We start from the raw sequence: 25,858 nt of genomic DNA, 5'->3' as shown, positions 1-25,858 counted from the left end.
TTAAACACTGACAACTTCAGACTAAGGCTGTATCACAGCTAGACAATCAAGGAAAACTGTTTCGATTCAAAGAAAGCAAGATGTCATCCAGCGTAACTTCCTTGGTAAAGAGCACACCTGCTCCTTTTCCTTGCACATGTAGAAAAGTCATGACAACTCTAAAAGGACACCCAGAAGCTTAAATACCTACCAGCATTTCCTTCTTTTCTTTCATTGAAAAGTTAGTGTCTCTAGCTTCATTCTGTTGATATGGCAGTTCCTCTCTTTCACCATTTAATTGCACAGAAGTGACTCCATTACCTAAAAAGACTCATAGTTAAGAATGTGTTCCTCTGCCTTCACCTCAAAGAGTAATCTAGCCTAAGAACTCTTAAGTGGGACAGAACTTCCAATTAAGTCAGAACATATACTATATACAGTATAGTGTAAAATACCCTAATTTATTTCTGAAGCATACATGTTCTTACATCTGCACATATCCATCAAGCCACATTCAATCTCAGTCCATGACTTTTGGTATTTAATGTAACAACCCTAACATAATAACTCAAATCTAACAACTCTAACAGCAGCACAGAAAGGAATGTAGTCACAGTTATGAGGGAAAAATGTGTTAACTATACCTAAAGAAATACTTGCCAATAGCTAACACTTCAATTACTGATTCATTAGAAACACAGCCTTGTTAGAGTCAAATCTTTAACAAATCAACAGCAGTACTAAGTATGAAGCAAGGAAAAGCTACCAAAGTAACAGCTGAGAGGCAGCCATTGAGCTTACTTAAGAGAAGCCAACCCAAGACAGCTCTCAAGGCATCAGACTGACAAAGGCATAAAATGAACAGTCTGAGCAGGCAGTAAACAAACACAATTACCTCCTATACTACCCAGCCCAGTTCATTACTTACAAAAGCAAACTTTGAAAGCAGAACTCTGTCCTTGACATGACAAATAACAACAGCTGACACACTCAACCTGAAACCTACAAACATACTTCTTTACCAATCTTGATACTCTACATTATAAGCCTGTTGCTTAGGAAAGCTATTGTGTTACCAATGGCATCAGCAGGAATTGTGTCAGTGACTGACAGAAGGTACATTTGACCCTTTTAAGAGCTTTCATGCACTTTTTGTTACTTGCTCACCATAGAAAAATTGCCTCAATATCTTTTAATGTGTGCACAGCTAAGAACACAGAAATAAAATCCCATTAGATTATTTAAGAAATACTTGTATACTCCCTGGGGTCATGTTTATTACCCAAAGGATTAGATTTCTGTGGAGGTAACCGAGGAGGTGGTGGTCTGGGTGGAACATGAGATGTAGATTTTGCTGGACTCTCTGATGTTGGGCATCTCTTGATTGTCCCTTGGTTTTCATTTTCAGAAGAATAAGTTTCTTGGGGGATAAATATGGATTTAGGCTGAAAGAGACATAATAATAATCAAAACATAATAAAAAAAGATTCAAAGCACCCATGCCACTTATCAGTGACGGAAAAGACACACATGCAGCATTTTGATTCTGAAATTTTCACAAGTAAAGAGCCACCAATACAGTAATTTAAATATTCTCCATTTATTTGTTTATTTAAAGTGCATTTTTCTGCTGAGCAACCAAATCCCCCTCACTTACCTTTGGTGGTAAGGGAGGCGGCACTTTAGGTTTCATAGTAGCACTATAAAGAAAAGAAACAAAACAAAACAGAGAAAACTCAAATAGCAGTCTTCAAGAAGAGACAGGGTTTTATAAATGCCATACAAATAAATACCATTAACTTGTCAAGAGCAATTATTATATTATTATCCAAGTAACTGCATCACAAATACTTTCAAACATTTTGTTATACCTCAGATAATATGAAAACAATGATCACATGTTTCCCCCCAGAGAGCAGAGAGTGTCATGAACTGATTTGTTGAAGATGCACAAATTTGTGCAGAACAAAGTAGGAAGAAACAGAGCAGGCCTGACATTTGCTCTGTTGAGAGGAGAAAGTTAAGGCTATCAGTGAGCTGAAGGGCAGTAACAAGAAAACTAATGAAAACCATTCCCTGGAAAATTTACACTGATGACTTAAAACAGTCTTACACATAAAAATAAAATCCATCTGCAGCAGACAGCTACCCTCATGTTTAGGTTAGTTGGTTAATTTTTGGTTGATGAGTCTCTTTTTTTACGGAAATATTGTGAAACACAACTTTCCATGCTAGAGCAGTTTGGTCCAACAGTACAAGATATTATCAGAAAACAACATAGCTGAAGCATCACAAACACTCTTTCCCTCCTGGCTCTGTGGTTTAAAAAATATGCTGCATTTAAAAAGACAACACTAAACCCTGAAATTTTACATGTTTTGAAAACCAATTAAAAATTGGTTCCACTGTCCTGTTTCCTAATATTTCAGGAACAGAAAATTATTTCCACTAAATAAACTAGGAAACTTGACATTCTCCCACAGTATTTTCCTTATTTTTAAATTATGTTCAAGGTAGTAAGATATCTGCCTGTTTGTTTACAGGCCAACAACCTGTCTGCTTGGCTTCATTCTTTCCAAGAGTTTCTGTCCTGGCATCTTATCTGTTGTTTGTATTTCAGAGAAGCTGGAAGGGGATTTTGAGAACAAGTTCCCCTGTGTCAAGCATTACAGCTGCTTTGGTGGAAGAAATTATCTTCTCTTAGTAATATGGGGTCAAGTTTAAGTCCTCAGTCATGAAGGTTCAAGCTCCATTTCCATTTCTTTTGTGTTCTTCCTGCATTTCAGACAACCAATGTTACTGGGCAGCCAAAGAAAGCAAAAAGGCAACAATCTGGCATGCATGTGACAGATGTGTGTACAAAGGACCATGTGCCCTTGTCTCAGCAAGAGGGTTTAGGTGCAGTTTGTCACTGCTATTCATGCAGGGCAGTGCCCCAGTAATTGCTGCTTTCCATAACCCAGAAATTCAAGTATTAGCAGCCTTGCTGCACATGAGAGAAACAGAAACAGCAAAACATCAAAATTATTAAAATGAAGAGTGATAATTTTATATTGTTCTCCGAAACATGGATTCTCTGCTGCTACTATCACTCGATTTCATGCAGTGGCACCAGTTTGGGCTGGAAGAGGTACACTGGATTCACTGGTTTTGTTCTGGATCTGAAGGGAGAAGTAAATGATGTCACATGTGCTCCTCAACTGCAGCTCCACCTCACAGAATAGAAATCAAACCAAAGCCTTGAATCTTCAGTGGATTCCACAGACACATATTCAAGACCAGGCAGATGAACCAATAATTGCAGCAGATCTTTGGGCTCCAGCAGATACCAAGAGAAAGGCACAGATGCATAATCTGTCTGACCCAAGGTTGAGGGATTCAAGCTTTTTACACACTGTCAGGCCCCCTCTGTAGGGCGAAAGTACTTAGGATGATACAGCAGAAGAAACAAACAGTACCAAGACAACTCTGGAAGACAATCAGTGACTACTGGTCCCCAGGGTCAGATGAATTAGAACCTCTCCAAAGCTATCACAGGTTCTTTCTTGCCTAACCTAAAAAAGAAAATCTACAGAAACACAACAGCCACACAGCAGCTGAATCCAATGCTGTTTGAGAGTTCTGATGGAGCTTGTGCATGGAACAAGGATTTAAAAGCTCTCAAAGAAATCAGTGCTAGCACTTCAAGACAGCAGGGATCAAGAGGTTCCAAGTGCTGGAACATTACTGAATTGATGGTTCTGGCTGCAAACAGAGCAAGAAGTTTGGGGGGGCGGGGGGAAAGAAGCATTAAACAAAAATGAACAGAGAGCTGGACACAAAAAAACATCCAGAAGTTCATATGGATGGAGGAACCAAGCTGAGGTGGTTCACAAAAGCAGTAAAATGACTCAAAGAAAAAAACAAAGAGAGGTTATAGTTTGGTTCTCTGCAAGAGAGAGATGCCAGCAATAGATAACACATGCTTTAAAGGTTTCTTGTATGAAGCAACAGCTTTCCAAATTACCCATTAACAGAAAGCAAACAAAAATTATGTCTCAATGACATCATTCCTTTTGGTCTTTACACCAGATTTCTTTAGGAATGCAAATCTATATGCACTGGTTTTGCTTTTAAAATTGTTTCAGCTCTCATCCATCAATCAAATAGAGCCCAAGAATATTTAGGCCAGTGGGATTTAATATGAACTCATTAATTTGACACATGCCTTTGCAGTCACATGTGCTCTCTCTCTCACATTTGCTCTCTCTGAGTAAAGGAAGTCAGCTCTATTCCAAAAACCAAGCACCCATACAAGCTTCCTCCTAGTTGAGAACACATACAGAACAAACTCAATCATCTAGAGAAGCCTATAATATATATATTTCATCTACTTTTCATGAGCTTTATTTTGATATATAGTTATCAGTTGTAAAGAAGGCACACTAGGACTGTAGTTGGACATATTACTGGCTCAGCATAATGATGCCAAAATTTAGTTCCATAATAGAAAATAAAAAGAAAACTGTATCACTCAAGGAACAAGATTTCCCCCTCCTCCCAATTTATAACAATCAGCAGAATGAGATAACTTATAGTGATGTAATCTAGCAACAACATTAAAATACCTATATTTAAGAATGCCACAGCAAAAAGAATCCTGAGTTGTTACAGAATGTGATTCAACCTTTTTTTTTTTAAAAATACTCATCTATTCAAGAATCTGACTTTATTTATTTTTACAAAAAGGACTTACTGTTTAGAATCATCGTCTGCATCATCATCATCTTCTAAATGTGCCACATGCCCCCTAAGAAAATGAACAAAGTACTATGGTTGAGTGAGTTGTATTAAAATTACCTTGACTGTTGTGAAAGATTCTGAGCACAAAATCTACCTCTTGTATAGAATTTTACTGTCTTTTTTAAAATCATTATTGTTCTTTAAAGTACAGCTGCAATCTAGACAACTATGCCTCTCTCACAGGCTCTCAGCAAGCACAGGGACAAACAAGAAGCAGTTGGGACAGACAAAAATCAATGCATTAATTACTTTTGAAACACACACGAGAGGAAAAAAGAAACAGAATTACCGCTGATGTAGTTCTTCTTCAACTGATTTTAAGAGACTCCTTCAGCATTAAATAAGAACAAGAACATGATTTAATTGTGGTACACAAGCATGATTATCAAAAGCACAAAAGCACCTATGATTCTTTCAGTAAATAATTCAAAGTATGTTATTTCAGCTGGCTTTCAGAATATTCATCCAGTATCCATACAAAAACCAACACAGCTGCAAATTTTTAAAATTTATTGTTCACACAACACCCTTCTATGTGTGTTTATTAATGTATTGCCATTAAGTGCAATGGTCCTTTTTCCTCTTACTGTAAAACAAGGACTGTGTTACTTTAATCCAATTTCAAAGAAATCTATAAGAAAATCATAATACTAAACATAATAAACAGACTGTCAAGTATGAAACCACTTTTGGGATAAATTAATTCTTCCCTGGTTAATTTTTTGTAACATTCTGGACTTCATACTCATGTTTTTGTCTGAAAACACAGAGAAGAATCACAGGACTAAGGAACAAGAGGATTTCAAAAATTATCAGTACTGATTTTTTCCCATTAAAGACTATGCAAAAATAGCATGCTCTATGCTTAGGTTTTCTGCATTTTTAGTATGATTTAATTTAGCAAATCAAAAGTAGGCATCCTAATTTTGGCATGCATAAATGTAATTAAGTAATTGTGTGCAAAGGGAAAATTACATGGAGAATTATTTCATATGATTAATACATCAAGATGATTAAAGGTATAAGCATGAAGTTTAAGGGCTTGCTAAGAAAAGTAAGTTTTATATTTTAAAGCATCTATAACTGCATGTTCTAGTGGCCTTCAAGATAAAGAAGGGCATGAAGTAATGTCAAAGAGCAGCACTGGCAGTTCCCAGATGGGGTAAAATTGTGCTCTGTGGGGCCTATCATGCAGAATATTCCATAAACAAGACACCAAGATAACAGCTCTTAAAAGGAAGCCTATACCACCACAAAGACAATGTGGTCAATACAGCCTCACATACTGCAAAGTGCTGCAATTCTGTATCATTAGAGTTACTATTATTTTAGAAATAAATAAAATTATATTGGAATTTTAACTGATAGAAACAAGTTTGACTTATTTTACTACATCCATTTCAGCTAATGAATCTTTATATTAAAATAGTCTTGAAAGAATTGAAGACAGAAAATGCAGTTGCTTACTCACTTATTTGCACCCAAAAAGTAGCCACACTGAGGACCATGACCATATTCTAGCTGTAGATCCTAAAACATAAGAGAATGAATCTTTTAAGATAAACAGGTGAGCAACCAACACACACCCTGTGCCATGCTGCTGTTATCCCCTCTGCAACACCTGAGATACCAAATAAACTGAATTCTCTGGCCTTCCTGCCCCCTAACACCACTTTCAGGCCCACTACACCCAAAAATCTCCTCTCTGCCAGTTTGCTCCACCTGTAATTACTTTTAACTCTGACCTTTGCCCCTTCCTTGCACACAAGAGATTCTCTGCTCACATAAAGTCAGCTGCATAAAAGTGAAAAAAAAAAACCCAACAAAACTAACATAACAGTAAGAGAAAAAAATTCAGGACTTTGCAATCTACCAAATTCCATAGGAAACCCAGCTACTCCTCACTGGAACATTTAGTAGTCATTTCAGAAGGGGAGTCGCTCTGGCAGGGAGCCTGAAATCCTTCAGCACGTGAAAACATTTAAAAAATAAGCAGAGAGGACAGTAAGTGTTTTCATTACTCTGGTTATACCAATATGTGTATATGTTAGGAAGACCTTTTCTTTGGAAAAAAAAGCCAAAACAGAATTAACAAAGTCAAATGCTCCAGCAGTCATGGAGTGCAGGCTACACAGAAAAAGATGTGCTAATAGGCCTTCAACACTATTTTTAAATAAAAACCATAATGGTATAAATATTTAATGCATTAATGGAATACAGGAACCCCACTGAAGCACAATCAAATCTATAACTGCTGGGAGAATACTGCTATAATTGCAGCCTATTTTTTTCTTCAGGTGGATCACAACAGGAGAAATATGAGCATAAATTTGCTCCCAAAATAGTGAGTGTATTCACCAGGAGAAACAAGTTATTGATCACCTAAATTAGTGATAAATGGAGCTACACTCTTCCTTCTCAGGAAACATTTTAAAGGTCTCCCAAACACCTTCTGTTGAAAAGGCCCCTTTCAGCTGCAACCCATATCAAAAAGTGTCACCCGTCAGCAAAAGGCCCAGATATCCAAGCTTTAAGATGAATAAATCTGGATTAGATGGGGCTGATCTTTCAAAAGGGTATTTTTAAAAATCAGAGGAAAAGTCTCACACCAGATTTGCCAGTCTTCCAAGCTGATGAAGTAGAAACCACTGCAGCCCTCAGTGCCAGGCTGAAGGGCAATCACATTAATACAAAGCTGTAAATATTGGTTTTTGCTTGCCAAGGAGTTTCAGGTTGTTTACTGCACCCTTTAGTCTGCCCTGCAAAGCTAAGTAGTAGTTTGCACATGGGTGTGTCTACCACAGCTGTCAGTAGCATTTGGTTGCTTCAGTGACTCTGTGTATTTTCCCAACACAAGTGAAATACTGTGGAAAAAACACTATGTAACTGATATTACTTGAGGTAAAAGAATGTATAGATCAGAGGGCTGAATAAAAATTGCAAATGCAAGCCTGGTGCTGGCATTTCCTGACCATGGAGAGACTGACTTTTCAATCTCTGAATCAACTTTATTATACATCTTGATTCTACAATTAAATGATCCCCCCACACCACCAAACTCCATCTATGTCTATTGATCTGACTCCTCACCACCAGTGGATATTCTACAATCCACCAGCAAGAAACAGATTCAACTTTCTTTGCTCCAAGTACTTCTATGACTTCTAAGCAATCTCAGGAACTTCCACCTGCAAGCACAGATATTTTGAGGATTCAGGCTCTAGAGCAGGAAAACACAGGACTGGAAACATAAGGAGTCACCACAGTCATGAGCAAATAGGTTACACAGGTTGTGTGAGTCCCTGTAAGAGAACAAAGACTGGGAAACTGTTGAGAAAAGTAACCCTGGAACAGTGGGGTTACTGAGAGGTGACAGAAATCTGAGATTTTCACCTTGAAGAGACAAGCCCTCAGTGTTGCAAAATGCTGGGCAGACCCAAAATCTCTGTCCATCTGAATTTACACACAGTAAATGTATGGATACAGATAGACAGATACACTGTACAGCAATGACAAGGAAAATATTAAGAGAAAATAAATAAATTCACCTAAAACAAAAGGAGCCCTCCTCTGCTGTCAGACCTTTTAAGAGTTACTAGAATTTTCCTTATCAAAGATGACATCTGCCAGAGTTATTTATGTCTAAATGCTTTAAAGGGCAAAATCTATCTTTCGGTTCCATTTACTGTTGTATAGCATAAATTTGACTATGATTTTAATTGGACATGTATACTCTTCCTAATCCCTTTAAATACTCCTGGTTTTCTCTCCAAAGCTAGTGTCAAGTATTTCATTGCCAGGGAAATTTCTCCTTTTGATCTCTTGATAAATACTGAGAGCTGGAGAGGTTTTAAAAATAAAATACATTTTTCTTCTACCTTCTATTTTAAATACACACAGAATTTATAATTATATATTAACTAAACCTATTCTAGCTACATATTTGATACAGAAGCATTCATAAAACTGCATGTATCCAGCAAAGCCTCCAGTGAGCTGTTACACTGCACCAGAACACGCAGTAGAAATAGATTTCTTTAAAGCCACACATAAAGATACCAAATCTTCTAAGTTATGGATTTCTATTGGGAAGAACACATTAGCATTAATTACTAATTTATGCAAAGTTACCCATCATCTTCATCAATCTACATTAATATTGTCATTTAACACACATGCATAAATGCTGGTTAGTTAACTCAAATTCTCTGATTTTAGCTCAGACAAAATTGACACTGAATAAATCTGAGTGACTAGACAGATATATTCCAATAGATCTTGAGATCTACAGCCAGCAGCAATGAGAACAGGTCTATGATCTTGGTATTGAATCAAAGATGCAACCCCAGGTTACCAACAGCTCATTCCTGAAACAACTCACCCACGTGCAAGACCAGAGTGCTCTTTGCTGGAAGGGATTGCTTTGGAAAAAAGGTAATACAGGGAATAATCACCAGTTCTCCTCAACAGCTTAGGTAACATTAAAGGAAGCTGCCATGTAGAAAGCCACATCATACCCTTAGATAAATCACATGTGCAAAGTAAGCAGTGACTAAAAAGAGTATTAAAAACAGTACAGGGATTTCCACAAAATATTTGATGGTAAGGCCATGTCATGAAAAAAATTCCCAAGGAATAATCAAATCTACAATAGCTTCTGTGGCTTAAGTTTAAAAACCTGCTATTTAATGTCTGCAGAATTTCACTGTAAGCTAACTGCTACTGTATCTTTAACAGTCTTATCATCCTAATTTGTTCTATAGGGCTGGGCTGTCCTGGAAATCTGTTTTTCAGTGTTCAGGCCTTCAAAAACAAAATGTATACAGCAAACCAGGAATTCACAGTTACTTCCTATATTTGCTGTTCTTGAAATCTAACAAGACCAATCAAAGTGGCAAAATTAAGACTTGAAATATACAAAATGCTGTGGGAGTAACCCTGAATTTCAAAGAATACAAATCACCTTTGGACTACTAACATATTAAGTAAGAAGGCACATACACATCTCTATCTCAGCAAAATGACAAAGCAATTCCTATCTCATTGCTTCATCAAAGAGGAAGTTAATTTTTAAAAGAGCCTAGCACTACCTAAGGCATATTCTATATTTTAATGTCTTTATTTCAATAAAAAGTGCATTCTTGAATTTCTCTGGATAGCCTAATGCATCAGAAAAACCAAACTGAATGTATTTTTTTTTTGAACAGGCTAAATATAATTCTTCCCTGGTGGCTGAGTGAGGTTTTACTGTGCATTACTGCTACACAACCACTGTTCCCCTCTTCCTTTGTATTTCAGTTCTCCATGCATTTTGTCTGTGAACATCCCCTTGCCTCCTAGCAGTAAAACTGAGCATCTCATTTTCTTAATTACTTTTTTCCAAGCAGAAAATACCCAAAACATAAAGGGGAGGAAAACAAAAAGTGCAAAAACCACTGGTACTTTTCCAGCATTTCCACTTATTTTCTTCTGATCCAAGAAGCATGCTCTATTTCACTACCTAAAGCTGGAAAAGGTATGAAGACTCTCTGAAATCCAATACTGCTAGCTGCAATATGTTTTTAGAGCTAGGTTAGCTAAAGTAGGACAGGAGTCTTCATGGCTTGCAGCAAAGAAAAAGCATATGTATGTATGTGTAGTGAGGAGAAAAATTACTTAAATTAAAGAAAAATGCTCCTGGGTAAGGTTCTCTGTTATCTATGTCAATCTCTTTAGTTCAGTCATTTCCTACCAATATTTTTGCTTTTCTGCCACAACTAATTAAAAATCACTATGAGAAACAGTAAAAATAGCTATGAGAAACATTACATTCCTAAAAGTAACTGCTACCAACATGATCACAAATTATTAAACCCAGAGCATATTTATGAGGCAAAAGAAAACAAAAAACAGCTATGACAGAAGTATTTACATAGGACCAAATGTATAAATGTACCTGGCAAGGACAACAGTGCAGACAGCAGGGGAGCTGCAAACCTCTGAATTCTTTGCTAAAGGAGTCCTAAATGAATGTTACACTTGTAACAACTGAAAACAATTACAGGTTGGAACCTGAGATAGCAAAGCCAAGTTTTATTCAACTCTTCTGTCACTTTAACAGTAGAATTCCACACTTTTTACTGTGTGTTATATCCTTCAGGTTAAATTACTCCAGGCCCCTGGTTTAAACAGAAGTCAGCCAGAGATCACCAGGGGTTCCTTCCTACTTCATCTTTTTTTGGGAAATTCTCTGATGGTATTTCTCACCTAAATTGTGCAGAACAGCTCTCCATGTATGAACTAGAATTATTTTTCAGCTCACTACAAATGGGAAGAAAAATGCTTTGCCACAGAATTTCACTGTAGACCAGGATAAGCTAAATGAAAATATTTTCATTTGGTTCAATGTGACATTTTGTTTCGAGTCAGAAAAACAATGAGCTTTTGTGACTCGGGTTCAATAGCATAGGTTAAAAATGTCCCAGAAAAAGGAGCACATATTTTTAAAGGTGACTTGGATTTAGACCATGTCCTGAGCTCACTGCAAATGCAATGCTCAGCTCTGCAACTTATTTGAGCTAGGATCCAAACAATTGCTTTTAAAATATACAGAAAGATGGTGAAAAGATCTACCTTATGAAAAGTCTAATGTGCACATAAGACTAAGAAGACAAAATAGGAACATGAAGAACTCTAAATGACAGGAAGTAGCATGTGCAAAAAAATCTCAAAAGATGGAAGGTATCCAAGAAAGTTTCTGAGAAACTTGTTGCCTAGTTGCAGAAGAACGAAAAATATCTATCCTGAAAGAGAGAAGAGCCTGTCTCTAGAGTAAAATAGTCTGTTATTTATTCAGCTATGAATCAAAGGAGTATATTGGTATAAGATGAAAGAGAAGCACTATCCCGTCCTTTCTGATTGCAATTTGCATTAAGGGATACTGGGGATTGGATCCAAAATGTTCCCTGCAAACAAGACCTGTACTCAATTTCTCCATTCTTTTGGCAGATCCAGGTAGGTGCCTCAGAAAAGCACAGGCAGAAGGAGGGGAAGAAGAAAAAGAGAGAAATTATTTTTAAGGGTAGCCACATCATAGGCATCAAATGTTTGAAATGTAATATGCACAAACTGCCATAAGATCAATCCAACTGTACAAAATCCTGTACAACTATGCTTTCAACATCAACTGTATGTGGCCCAAAATACATCTCCATCTATGGGAATTTTTTAAAATTATCTTAGCTCTGCAACGGAGTTGTTACTTACAAGGTATTTTATAAAACCAGTACAACGGCAGAGAAAGAGCCCCACAGTAGTAGGTGATACATCATGCTTCTGAAAAAGTGTAATTGTTTCCTCTTGATAACATTTGAAAAACTCACATACCACTTCTCAATGAACATATCTGAAACCAATACTGTCAGAGCAGGAGTGGGGGAAGGAGACAGAGAGAGAATCTCTGATTAATGCATCCTACAGAAGAATGAACCAACTAGTAATTATCTCCTCTAAGGGTTAGATCTTACTGAAGAATCTCACAAATAGGTGATGCACTACCATCAACTTTAAATTCTCCACTTTGATTCAAAATGAGCACAGGAGGATGTGAAGAAAGCAGTGAAACAGAGAAAGTGCCACTGAGTGACTTTAAAAACACACCTCACGATTGTGACAACAACATTACTTGGTAAGTTTTAGAATAGTCACAAATTTTGAAGAGAATATTGAGCAGTATGGAGTAGAAGAAGGAGGGCAAAGGACAGTCCACTTATGAGACATGTTCTTATTCTGCTCTTAGACCCACAGATACCAGACTAGCAAGATATGTGACAACACTGAAAATAGCCTTAAACAAAAAAAAAAAAATAAATTAAGAAGTGTTAAACTGCAAAGAGTAAACCAAAAGCAAACCAAACTGAAAAGCCAAAACCACTCTCAAAACAAGAGGAACTGCACAGGATGGGAGTGTTGCCACCAGGTAGGGAAATCTAAGTTACTCATCTCAAAACAATTTGTGAAACATTCTTATAAGGAAGCAATACACAAATTTCTTTCCAAGAAAGGCAAAGACAGTCTAAGCTTTCACTAACTATGTTTCTGGCAGATTCAAGTCACACCAGGCCAAGAGATGCTGTAACAAACAAACAAAAAAACCCTAAGAACAAAAAACATCACAAAAACCCCAAGACATTCTCAAATACCCCAGCCTCCCATCTTCCTCTCAGTGCACTTATATTAAACATCTCACAAATCCAAGAAAGTTAGCAGATTATGCTCTTAATTTACTACAGAATGTTTCTTCCTTTTTCTCAAGAGTCTGTGTTTAATTACACAAAGAGCAGAGAAATAAGAAAACTTACTTCCTAGAGTAATTTCCACAGTGTGATGCTAACAAACCAAATTTTTTAGCAGTGCAACAACAGAAAATTTGGACAATTTATCAGACTTTAAATTATGTCAAATGCCATTGAAAACAGTTATGAGGCCAGTTTCTGTTATTTCTATTAAGTGTATATTCATTTTGTAACACAATTACCATCTGGAGAATTTACAGATTTACATAATTTTATAGTCTTGCATGGGATCATTAAAAAAAAAACACCCTACCAGACAGAAATACAAAGAAAATGTTTCTTCTATGTTCAATCACCCTCCAAAAAACTAACAAATTACACACAGTATGGCAGTAAAGAAATTACAATGAATGCATGAATGCATAACACTGAGCCCCTTCTAACAGAGTGATTCAAGTAAATATGAGTACAGGTTAAATACTGTCAATGCTGCCCATAATAAGAATTTCTTTCTACACTACAGAAATACACATACAGACTAACAGTTACATTTAATGATTTTTACAGATGAAAACAGCACTACTACAACAACAGGACAAAACATGAACTTTGAAAAAGGAAAACAAAGACAAAACTAACACTGACAAAGAAAGGTATAAGACGAAAAATACCAGGTTAGATCTTGCAGTGTAGTATATGTCTTCTGAATTGTCCAAAAAATCGCTACTGTCAAGCTGTTCATTAGATAGAGATCAAGAAAAGCAAATTATTTATATTGTGACTGAAAGCCAGATGCACATAAAGGTAATTTTTCTTGCTAAAAAAAAAGAGATACTGAAAGTTAGTTGGTTGAAACTCAAAACCATGTTAAGACAGTTCTTGCAATGGAGGTAAAACACAGCTAAGGAATGGTCACATCATCAAATACCAAAATGATGAATTACTGTTCATCAGCTGAGCTGTGGTAATGTGTGACAAACTGTCCCAGCAAGAGTCCAGTTCAACATCTCAGTGCAGCACTGACAGTAACTTCTCATGCTGCAGGGGTCCAGGGCTTTGTGCACTCACACACATAAGTAACTGAGTGTAAGTTTAAGCCTGCTTGGTGAGACAGAAGCAAAAGCATCAGAACAGCTTTAATGAAAACAGATCCACACTGTTACTGCTGGAGGAAGAGACAGTAATCTCCTGCTCCCATTTCCATTTCACAGACTTCCTCTGCCAGAGTGGGCAGATTGTTACAAACTTCTCCCACAGGCTGGTTTGTGCTGAGGCCCTTAGCTAAAGCTTTCATTCTTTGAATAGGTCACTTGTTTGCAATTTGCCATGCCAATTTAAATTGTCCACTAGTTCTTCAGCTAATCTATAAATTATGTTTTTAATTTGGCCTCTGGACCCAACATCACATTGATATCAGGTCTGCAATCTTCTTTCTGACATAAAGCATGGAGCAGTAAATTTTCCTCTTCAGAAAGATTCAAAGTAACAGTTACAGGTGTTCTGCATAGACAGGGAGATGAGGCAAGTTCCTTGGACAGGTTTCACATGTGCAACATCTGACCAGAACAAACAACGCTAAGACATTTTCTTATCGCAGAATTCATCTGGATGGTTCCAGTCCCTTCACCAAGCAGCAAGAACTTCTGAGACTTTAAAGTACAAAGGTCCTGATTCCTAACACACAGTGTAGGAAAAGGCTCAATTCCTCCCTTCCAACACCACCTGTCAAAGAACTGCTCTCAAAAGCTGTGCTTTCTACCCCTTAGAAAACCTCTCTCCAGTTTAGCAACTCAAGTTGCTCCATGGAGTTATCCACTGTATCATCAGTGACTAATAAAAAGAAAGAAATGGGAAAAGTATTTTTAAAACTTCAAGCTCTCCACTAACATCTTTTTACAATTATAACTCTGTGTGTGTATAAATAAAACTCTTAACGAGCAAAACCATGACAGTTTCAACTACACAATGCTTCCAATTGTATTTTCTTTACAACAGGGAAGCAAAGACAAAACACCTTGGAATCAGTTCAAAAATAATTTTGAGTTAAATGATGGGTTTCTAGTGGAAGCACTGCCTTCATTATCATACTTAATAAAAACTTACATAACCAGAGCTCCTAAATAATGCTGCTCTGCAGTTATGCCAAGGTTTAAGTAACACATCTGAAATACTTGTCTAAATCCTATGTCATTTGGTAAGCTGTTCTCCTCCATCTCAAACAGGCACTAGAAACTAAGGCTCCCTGTCCAGCCAGTTCTGAGGACAAGCAAGATTAAATACAACCTCTTACACCCAGAGTCTGCTGACCCACTACCAAAGGGCAAAGCACTTGGAAGGATTATGTCAGTACAACCACAGAGCACCACAAGGAAGTCTGTGTCAGAAATCCAACTCACATGTGGTTTGTAGACTACAGAAGTACATTCCTAAGTACACACCCTTCCAAAAACCAACTCTGAGCAAAGTCAGTGTCCCTCCCACATATTTACTAAGTCAACTTTTTCTCCTTAACACCTGCCTTAGAAAAACAGAGAGAACACATAAGTCTGCAGTGAGGAAGCAAAGGAATGTCTTTTTATCTTGAAGAAATTGCCCAAGTGCACAAATGTGGAAAGCAACAGTCTCCATAGAAGAGAGGAAGCTACTGCAATTGTGAGACTGCACAGACACCTCTTCCCTCACAGCCTGAGTTCTCACACCCCTTGTACTGATGGGTCCACAGGAGAAAACCATTGGCAACACACCTTGACAGAAAATAGCTGCCACACTCAGCATGGCTCAGCTGCAATGCAGGGCCACAGAAAGATTATTCACAGAGGAAAGTCTTTTAAAATGCATCATATCTCCTCCCCAAGCTCTCAATTTTATTATTTCCATTGTCAATACAAGAACAAAGGGGAGAAAGAGATGAGTACACAGAGGAATTCTACAATTAAAAAATAACTCTGCTAATAAAAGAGAATGGTATACTGGGCAGTGAGGGATAAAGGATAGAGGAAAGCTGCAACACGGCTTAGCACATAAAGCACACCTGGCAGAAACTACAGATAAGGATGCTTGCTACCTATAGTGAATGCAATGGTACAAAAATCCCACTGTGTTAGAACTTGTCAGTAAAATCACTAAGTTCAGTACTACCAAGGAAACATGCTACACATCTTGGATTTCTCCTCCCCTACAGATATTTGCAGGGATTAATGCGCAGTGCACAGCCCATGCTGCTTGTTACTCACAAATTCATGATGTGGCTCTGTCTCTTTCCTCAATGGTGGATCAAACTTTACTTGGCCAACTAAAGAGGAGAAAAGGAAAACAAGAAGTTGGACTCCAGTTAGAAAAGACTTAGCTCCAAAGGCTAACAAAAAGAAAAATTCAGTTTAATGAATGCATCACATCCCCACTGACAGAAACTTGTGACACATGGACATACCAAACTTGTGACTGCTAGAAAACCTAATGGGCACAGAAAGTACTCTTTTATCACAAAGGCAGCCCAATCAGCATTTGCCTCACCTTCTCATTAGAAGGAACAGGAAAACCACTGAGCAAAGTGTCCTCTTCAGAGGGGCAATACAGCTGTACTTTACAGAAAAAACTATCCATGATGTGAATTCACTGTTGGATCTGTTCTGAGAGACTCCCTGGCACTAAACAGTGCTGAATGAAGCTGGGTGAAAATTAACCACATCCTCCAGGACAACTCTTTGGAAGGACTTCCTGAACACTCCTACTCTCGATTTTACCTCAAGAAAAGACAGCTAAAGCTCTAAGTATTTAATTCAAGCAAAATAATTACTACAACCTGGGGAATGGAGTCTGCTTTTAATGTCCAATGATCAACATCCTCCCTTCCTAACCTCTGTGTGATTGCTTAAATTCAAAAGCAAATCCAAGATGCTAAATTAAGGAAAAAAGAATAATCCTTTGCCATTCTGTTACCCAGCTGAATCTGGCATTGGTCTGAATATCTTTCCTGGAGTAACATATAAAACAATGTCAATCAGTTCTCAGAAGAGCTCAGGCTGTGTCTTGTTCAGTTAAGATGAAACAATAATGAACTCTGCTGAAGTGCTGACAAAAGGTATAAAAATATTTTACACATCTTACATCCTTAAGTGAAACAGTCTAAGCTTTTATTTTCACTGAAAATGTTTCTATGTATGTCAGATACCCAAAACACCAGCTGAAATAATATCAATGATTATATACATCATATTGTCACATTACACATGCTTACAGTTTATTTCAGAGCGTGTCTTTTCTTCTCTCCCATTTCTACTTGTTGAATGAATTCTGTGAGGCACAACGAGAGGCTAGAAGGGAAAAATAAAATATTTAACACCAAAATATATTCACTTGAAACCTTGTATTGTGTAACACTTTTTAGCAGGTTTCTTTAGCATAACATAAAAAAAATCAAGTGAAAGCTAAATGTAAAGATTGTATGCATTTTTTAATATATTAAGTTAGAATTATTTAGAGACATTTTAACTGTTGAGTGATTTCAGTATAAGGGATTTTAGAACACTGCATTTGAGCAAGTAAAGCTAATGCTGGCCAGCTTTTCTCTTTGCTCACATAGCATTTTCTGTTTTCACCATTCAGTTTAAGGGTATTGGTAGTTTTTAAAATAAGCAGTAAGACAAAATCTGACTTACTGGCAGATTTCATTCCATGAGATACTTAAATAATTTTCCCAGCTTTTAACATAAACTGATTTCTAAAATGTCATCAGTTAGGTTATTTAAGCAGATGAGAAATCTACCACAGGTTTTCAAAGCTGACTAGAAAGGAGTATTTCTGGTACTCCAGTGCTGAGTGGCAAGAGATAGCAAAATTTCTACAAATTCACCTTCATATTTATATTCCACTTCTATTTTTTCCCTGAACTTCCATTTACTTCTCTACAGGATTAAGCGTTCTGCACTTTAAAACCTGGCTTTCTTTTTTTGCCTCTGTTGGATTTTCCCTCTTCTTTCTACATTCACCACTGCAAGCTCCCTTAGAAATGTGGGGGCATTCTGCACCCTTGGTCACTGCCTCAGGCTCCATGGTGAGCATCTTTGCATGTGAATCACCCTTTTGTTGCTAATACTATTGTTGCTGTACTTTCACAGAGTCATGAATAGCTCAGAGACTCTATTTATTCCCAAAATACAATCTGCAAACATGATTTCCCTTCTCCCCTTTTTATCACACACTACTTCCTTGATTCCTGTTAGGAGGCAACACATGTACATGGTGTTTCACCTCCCATTTTTGTTCACTTTGCTCTTCCTTGAAACTGCAGAGATTTACAGCCTGTGGATGTGTATTTTCTCCACTCTCACCAGCAGTTTGTTTTTGTTTTTGTTTCTCACAGCTTGTGTCAATCTTTCCACAGTTCCATTTTGTCTATTGTGTACTCTTTGGGCTTTGAAAATGGTCAGCTACAGCATGTCAAGGTTTGATCTGATACCATGTCCTGAAAGGTTGCTCATTTATAATCTTTCATTAAGAGGCACTGTCTGGTCATGTCTGATGTGTGTGCATCTGCAATTCCAGTGCCAGGAGCCCAGCTGGAGCAGGGCTAGGAGGTATTTTCACCTTTGCAGCAATACTGTGTGAGCACTTGCACCCTGACACAGATGCCTGTGTTGCACTACAGACAGAGCCTGTCCTCCTATCATCTTCTCCATGACCACAGAATTACATTCAGGATCAAATCTTCATCCCTCAGTCATGAGGACAAAGTCCTCAAGTCACCTTGAAATACCTGCACTGACAACAGGCTGATACAAACACCTGACATCTGAGCTGTGCAGGAGAACAAAGGAATGTAGGTTAACTTCCTGACACAGATGCCATTTGGGCACAATTTTCATCATGGCACAGATCTCAAAAGCATTTTATCCCCAAAATTTGTAGTGTGCTAGGCATAAAACATAAGCACCTTCCTTTTTGCAACCTTTTTAGCTAATATCACATTCATCCTGGGAATCACAGTCATAGAAATAGGGAGAACAGGCAATTGCCAACATCTCCTAGGCCCAGAGTCCCAAAGCAGCAATCCTGCCCATGGCTGAATGGGAAATTAAGTGAAGCCCTCCATGACCTGGGGTAGGGAAAAATACTGGAAATGCCAGTTTCAGATACAGTTGCTAAATGAACAACAGCTGCATGAACAGAAGAACCTTTTTAATTATACCCAAATAATGGGATGGGTTTTAGTTTTCACACATTAAACACTTCACCTTTGAGTTTCGAATTATTTAAAAATGTAACATGATACTCCTCAAAGTGGTGGCAAATTCAGATGTACTTCACAACTCTGCAGACTATCCTAGCAGTAACAGATTGCATCACCCTAAAAGCAGCACAGGCCAAGTAAAGACCTGTCACCACAGTGGGCAGCAGACCTGCCTTCAAAGACCACTGACAGACAGAAAAGCTCTCTCATCTCCAAAAAAGAAAAAACAAACCACCAAAAAACTTCAAAACATAAACACCACCACCCAAAAAAATCCATAGCTGTAAACAATTGGGGAGTAGGTCTGAAGCTTTCAATTCTCAACAGTGTTTTGGATATGTTATGTTGTACCACATTTTGTCACTTTTGAATTTTGATGGATGCATTCAGGCAATTGTGACAAGCAAAGGACTGGCCAATCCCTAAATTAACATCTCCAGCTGTCTCTGTGAGCAGGTGAGTTTTGAAGAATGGTAAATTGTGCATAAAAGATGCATATACATTTCTTACTTCATTTGTTTTTATTATCAGAAAGACCACAATGCCAAGATTGCCCTGCCTATCATCTGAAATACAAAACTTGCTGAGCTTCTCCCCAGTAAAGGCACAGCTTTTCTCCTGATACCACACTCCATTATGGGATAGTTGATAAATCATACAGCAGACAACAGAAGAGTCTACTTAATGGTAACTCACAAGAGACATATGAGAGTGAACACTAATTTTTAAGCTAAGAAACACCTCTTGAAGGGCCTCACAGCTCTCACTCATCACTGAGCAGAGAGAGAACTAAAGGACAGTAAAGAGCTTATGGTGAGAAGATCCAAGTTACTCAGTCAAACTCCATGGGGAATCAGACACCTTTCTCTTAAGTGACCTGAAAGTCAACCACATTATGGAGTTCTTGTTTGTTTGACTTTTAATTTTTTTTAATCAGAAAAACTACTAAATTTTTCTCCCACTCCCACCATGTACATTTGCTTTTGGAAGTACTGACAATTATTTCATCCTTACGTCTTCATCTCTTTCCTCTTTGAAAAATGCGTAAGCACTGCACTCCATAACACAAAAAAATTATCTATTTCACTTTGGCTTCTTCCCACACTTTTTATTTTAGCTTTTAAGAAAGACTTGGTGAAAGTCAGCTGGTCTTTGCTGTTCAAGTGGGTAAAAGCTCATTTAACTTGTAAAATCTGAAAATTAGTCCCTTAAAGTAGTTGCCTCTTTTAAGCTTCTTTTCAACTGAAGGCATTTTTAGATTAGTTTACCCATTAAAGAGAACCAAAAATATGTAATTAAAGAATCAATGGCATTTGTGTTAAAAGGATTACATTTTTTCTTTAAAAGCAAAGGCCATCAGGGAACTGTAAACATTTGAAAAGTATTCACTAATGTGCAGGGAAGTATGAAGACAGGATGGAGTAAGAGAATATCTATCTCTTTTATTTATTAAACACTTCAGTCCTGTGCTGTTTATCATCTTACATAAGCAGACTACTTTTTCCCAGCTGTTTGAGCAGAAAATCAGAAACTCTTTGATAAAACCGTGAAATCAAGTTTCAGAGTATGCTAAGATGGAAAAATACAATCTGCAAAATATACACATCAACCTATTGAAAAAAATCAGCTACAGGATCATTCACTTTTACACAGGTTAATGGCTCAGTTTTATGAATGCTTTCTTTGCAGATGGAAACATAACTTCACAAAGAAACATATAGCAGAATGCATGACAGAACTCAGGACTGGAGAAACATATCACATAAATGCTTCAAAATTTTGTTCATTGCTGTTCTTCAACAATTTTGAAACAGTAAAATCTCTTTTTCTTCAATCTTCCCTTCCCAAAAATATAATTATTTTTGCTAAGTGCCTCTATGAGTGAAAGAGCAGCACAACTAAAAGTAAAAGCAACCCCTGAGACAATTCCCAGATCACAAAAAGTTCTGGGGCTCAATAAATCACAATAATTTAGTTTTGCTGGCAAACAAAAACGTATTCTGATTCTATGATTAGAAGATATTCCTACCTCAGGATCATCATCATCAAAATCATGGTAAGTGGAATGATCAGGATTATTCATTTTATCCAGAAGTTCAATGGCAAGACTTCGATTTAATGGCTGGGTAACAAAGGGATGCTGAAAGACAGAGGGAAACACAGAGATTAAAATTCCAGCCACTCACACTAAGCATATTTTCAATTTATAACTTTAGAAAAGACCCTCATACATAAATTTATACCTGTAGCAACTTTTCAGCTGTAGGTCTTTTTTTAGGATTTTTTGTAAGTGCCATTTTCACAAAATGATGGAAACTATTGGACCTGTAAAACGAAGTGCTAAACATTAAAATCAATTTCCAAGTACAGTACATTCACTATCTACTGAAACAAAAAAGCACTTACCATTTCATTTTGTCCTTTAATTTAGGAGGTTGGAAGTTGCTTTTTGTCATTAGAAAAAGTGCTCTGAAAAAAAAGAACAACACCATTTCTGTGGGTATGCTGTAATACATGAGATAAATTATTAAACACTTTATTTAATGGGCAAGAAGAAGCCACATCAGTTTGAGAGACTCAACCAGGACTTTATACATTTATGCACCAGAAGGAGTTGCTACAATTTCTGTCCAATTTCTGTTCGCTCAGAACACTCACGGCCCAGTGCCCTTGCAGTACACCCAAAACCCACGAGCACACACAGACATTTCTTCAAATGGATTACTTAATTTACCCACCAAGCTCTAACCCTTCACTAACCTCATTGGATGTAGGTCAAACATTGGAGGCTGAAGTTCAGCAAGCTCTATTGCAGTTATTCCAACTGCCCACAGATCACACAGTTGGTTATAGCCACCTTTCCTTTCTACTGCAGCAACTTCTGGTGCCATCCTGAACAGTAAGAGACATTTCTAGGTAAACTTCTCACCACAAATCTAACATTCTTTGTACACATAGTATTCTCTTCCTTAAAGCTCTCAATTGATAAGGTCACAGTATATTATAGATATACACACACAAGTGAGTGTCTAAAAAAATATGGAATGTACACCCAAAGTTTCCCTCAGTTATCTTATAATGACTAATAGGCAGTTTCTACAATGGCCATTCAGGAGTAAGTGGATGAAATCAATCTGTCTCAGACTAAATACTACTCAACAACCAAAGAGCTGAAGTATAATTATTCAACTACAATAAAATCCACATAATACCCAAATTTACATATTGCCCAGAAAGTGATCCACTGACTTTGAAGAGAAGAATTCTAACAAGAGGAAAAGCAATAAAATATCAGCTTTCTTGTACCCTGAAAACATAAGACTCATTGTCACCTCTGTATACAGCACTCCCTGTTTGTAAAGTCTGTCTCACTCATGTCAGGTAATCTCTTTATGTCAACAAAGTGGTTTTCACATTCTCAGGTGGCAAAAATGAACAAACATAACTGGCACATAAATAGGAATACTTAAAGGAAATTATTCACTTGGAATTGTCACATGTTTTTAATGGCCAAAGTGAATTATGAATTTGATTGTCCTATGTAGCCCTACAAGGTGGCCAACATGTTAGTATTTCTTAGCTTTAAGCTTTATCAGTCCTGATCAGCTGCAAAGTAGCACGAAATAACTCAAAAATGTAACACAGATGAAGTCACTTCGAGAGTGCTCCAGGAGATCATCAAGCAGCATCTCAACTGAAGCACTATTCAAATACAGATATCCTGTGGTCACAGCACCCAGCCTGCCAGAGCTCAAAAAGTGTTTGGACAATGCTCTCCCACACATGGTGTGACACTTGGGGATGTCCTGTGCAGGGCTAAGAGTTGGACTCAATGACCCTTGTGGGCCCTTTCCACTCCTTATCTGTAGATCTGAAAGCATCAGCAGGTTTGGTGGTAGAACTCACTTCATGTTTGTATAACTAAACTATATTTAGACATTTCTTCCAGAGTTCATTAAAATCCCCATCACTCTAAATCAAAAATGAGGGAGTTACCACAGGAGAGGGGGAACATGAATTAAACATTTAAATGGAAGGGTTACTAGCACTGAAGTTCACCTGCTTTGAGACACATGTAGATCTAATGACCACTAAAACCTTCACATGGCCTGTTTCAACTAAATTTTCTTCTCTGCAATCTCAAAAAATTTGCTTCCTTGCTTCTACTCTCAAATCTCTCAGAAGCTTTGCAAAGAACAACGAATGCTTTTCATCAGCATTTAACCTATGTAATACTTTCAAAGTTATTATTTAAGGTCATTTGAGAAGCCTGGCAGGATTTGAAAGTTACAGGACTTTCAAGCACTGAGGTCACCCAGACTTCTTGGGAAAGATACACAAACCAATCACATAATCATGACTGATGGGTGTTTGTGCTATTCTGAAAGGGAAGTGAAGCCTTGGTGCGAAGAAAAATGCTAAAAATATTGTGCTTGGCTATTTCTAGTCAATACTTGAACATAGGGTTTTTTCATTATATGTATTTTTATCTTGCACCTACTATGCTGTCAGACTACAGAATTTTAGTATTTGTCTGTGAAACATATTACAAAAGTGCTGATTTACAGAAGAGAATGTGTCTGATGTAGTTCAAGGTGAAAGGGGACAATTTTCAGCAGGAAAAGGATTAAATGAAAGGCAGAACTTCAGATAAGAAAAATTACACACATTAGTTTAATGGGGAAGAATAGAGATGCAGCAGAGGTAGAACTGTATCACAGAATTCAATCAGTTTAGGTAAAAAAGGGAGAAAATGGCTTAGAGAAACAGTCCACAAGTGGCAAAAGTCTGTGGATCTGTGAAGACAAAGGAAACTCATCAAGTAGAAAAGCTACATCTAGGCTGGAGGGGAAATAACATAAAATACCAAAATGAAAAATCAGGGAATAAAAACCATGTAAAATTAAAAGCAAGATTAAACTTGCTTTAAGTTAAAAGCAAGCAACATTGCTGTTAGTTTTTAGGTTTTACTAAATGAAGATAAATTAGTCAACAGTGATGGCACTACAAGGCCTTTCAACTTTTCAGAGCATTAAAGCCTTTTCTCTGACACTCAGCTAATTCAGGGTTTGGAATAAGTAACACAGATATGATCACCAGAAGTCTGACACAGCCTTTAGAGGTTAGTCTACCCAGGAATGACAGAGCATGCCTTTATCACAATTTTTCAACAGCATTATATGTGTTACCATTACATTAATGGTCAGGTAAAAAACAGTTACCAATATGGGGTGCCAATGAAGGATTTCCTTTTGGCAAGTGTAGCTGTTATCTGTGCAGATACTCCAAAATCAGCTATTAAAAAAAAAGCAAAAACAAAATGACAGTTAAATGATTTGATGCAATTAATTGTTAATGAACACAAGTCTGGTTTCCCCACTGTTAAGAGGTCCTTAAATATACTAGAAATATTTAACAAAAAATAAAAAAACAAAAGCAAATAATAGAAACTTGGTCTGTCTCAGATACCATTGGTCACCTCCCCTCAGTCACTTGCCAGATATGCACACCAATGTCCCTCATACACACAAGGAAGAGCAGGCTGACACAAAAGAACTAACAGGTACATTAAAGGTTTTGATAAGACAGAGCACCTCATTTTGTGTTACCAAAGAGATTCTTTCAGCTAAGCTTTCAAGGTAGATTTCACATTTAAGGACTCTGGATGGTAGATTTTATTAAAAATTTATAAACCCCTGTGATTTGACTTTTTTTTCCTTTACAATAGTAGGTCTTTTACCTCACCGTTCCAAAATTACTCCAACTAATCCTCAGATACTAACTCGATGGTTCAGTTAGATACCACCAGCAAGATAAAAACAATTCTGAAATTCAGTAATTCCTTGCATGAACCATCACCTCATTAAACAAAACAGAGCATGCTGCTTCTTAGAGCACATAAAAAGATTAATTTTTAAGCACTAAGGTATATTAACTCACCTAATTTTACATGTCCATTATCCGTTAAAAGAATGTTTGCTCCCTTTAAAAAAAGAAAAGTTTACTTGAATTAAAACATGCCAATTCCTCCAATCCAATATTAAAAAAATATATATGTGGGATCTTACAGCAAATTAGGGGCTGAAGACAAAGCAAGAATTGCGTTCAATAAACCTGCAGCCTTATCAAGGAAATGTTTGTGAAATTATCAAGCTGCCAGTCTGTTATTAAAAAATCTCCTTGTATATGCAATGTTTTTCATTAATTTTTAGTTAAGCCTATAGTACTACAGAGTTTGCATTGCACACAAACCTCTCAATAAACAATATTTGCCTGTGCTGATTAATTCTTACTTTTTTCTATTTACAATGACTCAAAGGAAACAGGAACTCAAAAGGTCAAAGTGGAAACAATTTCATTTTCTTTTCATAAGTAGGAGCTCATTTTGTCTTGTTTGAGAGCCATGCTTATAATTACAGCCTTAAGGACCTGCCTCAATAATCAAGCATTTAGCAAAGCTACTTCCGTCCTTATGCAACAGAGATTCTGTTCCTGCTGGACTTGGAGAGGTCATTTTTGTGCGGCTGTGTGTTCCACTCAGTTCAATAACCAAAATTAACCCAAAGCAGAGGTTTGTATTACAAAATTACAAGAT

The 25,858-nt window shown here is 37.2% G+C and overlaps 1 protein-coding gene across 3 annotated transcripts in view; it reads right to left on the bottom strand.

The window, feature by feature from the left end:
• MAP4K3 (mitogen-activated protein kinase kinase kinase kinase 3) overlaps positions 1–25,858 on the bottom strand; it is a 65,435-nt gene that overhangs the window by 19,878 nt on the left and 19,699 nt on the right. For 2 of the 3 annotated variants that reach the window (XM_059467801.1, XM_059467802.1), the window contains exons 7-21: positions 25,204–25,246; positions 24,486–24,558; positions 22,024–22,155; positions 21,670–21,732; positions 21,507–21,588; positions 21,293–21,403; positions 17,272–17,347; positions 16,268–16,326; positions 13,706–13,768; positions 6,233–6,291; positions 5,051–5,089; positions 4,715–4,768; positions 1,637–1,679; positions 1,262–1,424; positions 191–300 (exon numbers count right to left, since the gene is read on the bottom strand). In XM_059467801.1, coding sequence (XP_059323784.1) covers positions 191–300; positions 1,262–1,424; positions 1,637–1,679; positions 4,715–4,768; positions 5,051–5,089; positions 6,233–6,291; positions 13,706–13,768; positions 16,268–16,326; positions 17,272–17,347; positions 21,293–21,403; positions 21,507–21,588; positions 21,670–21,732; positions 22,024–22,155; positions 24,486–24,558; positions 25,204–25,246 — 1,170 coding nt within the window. The remainder of the gene's footprint in view (positions 1–190; positions 301–1,261; positions 1,425–1,636; positions 1,680–4,714; positions 4,769–5,050; positions 5,090–6,232; positions 6,292–13,705; positions 13,769–16,267; positions 16,327–17,271; positions 17,348–21,292; positions 21,404–21,506; positions 21,589–21,669; positions 21,733–22,023; positions 22,156–24,485; positions 24,559–25,203; positions 25,247–25,858) is intronic. The other variant, XM_059467803.1, reaches the window with a different exon arrangement.

The sequence above is a fragment of the Ammospiza nelsoni genome, chromosome 3 (assembly GCF_027579445.1).
Source record: "Ammospiza nelsoni isolate bAmmNel1 chromosome 3, bAmmNel1.pri, whole genome shotgun sequence".
Taxonomy (NCBI): Eukaryota; Metazoa; Chordata; class Aves; order Passeriformes; family Passerellidae; genus Ammospiza; species Ammospiza nelsoni.
Note: the sequence above shows the minus strand (reverse complement) of the source record. Positions and strands in the feature narration are given on the sequence as shown.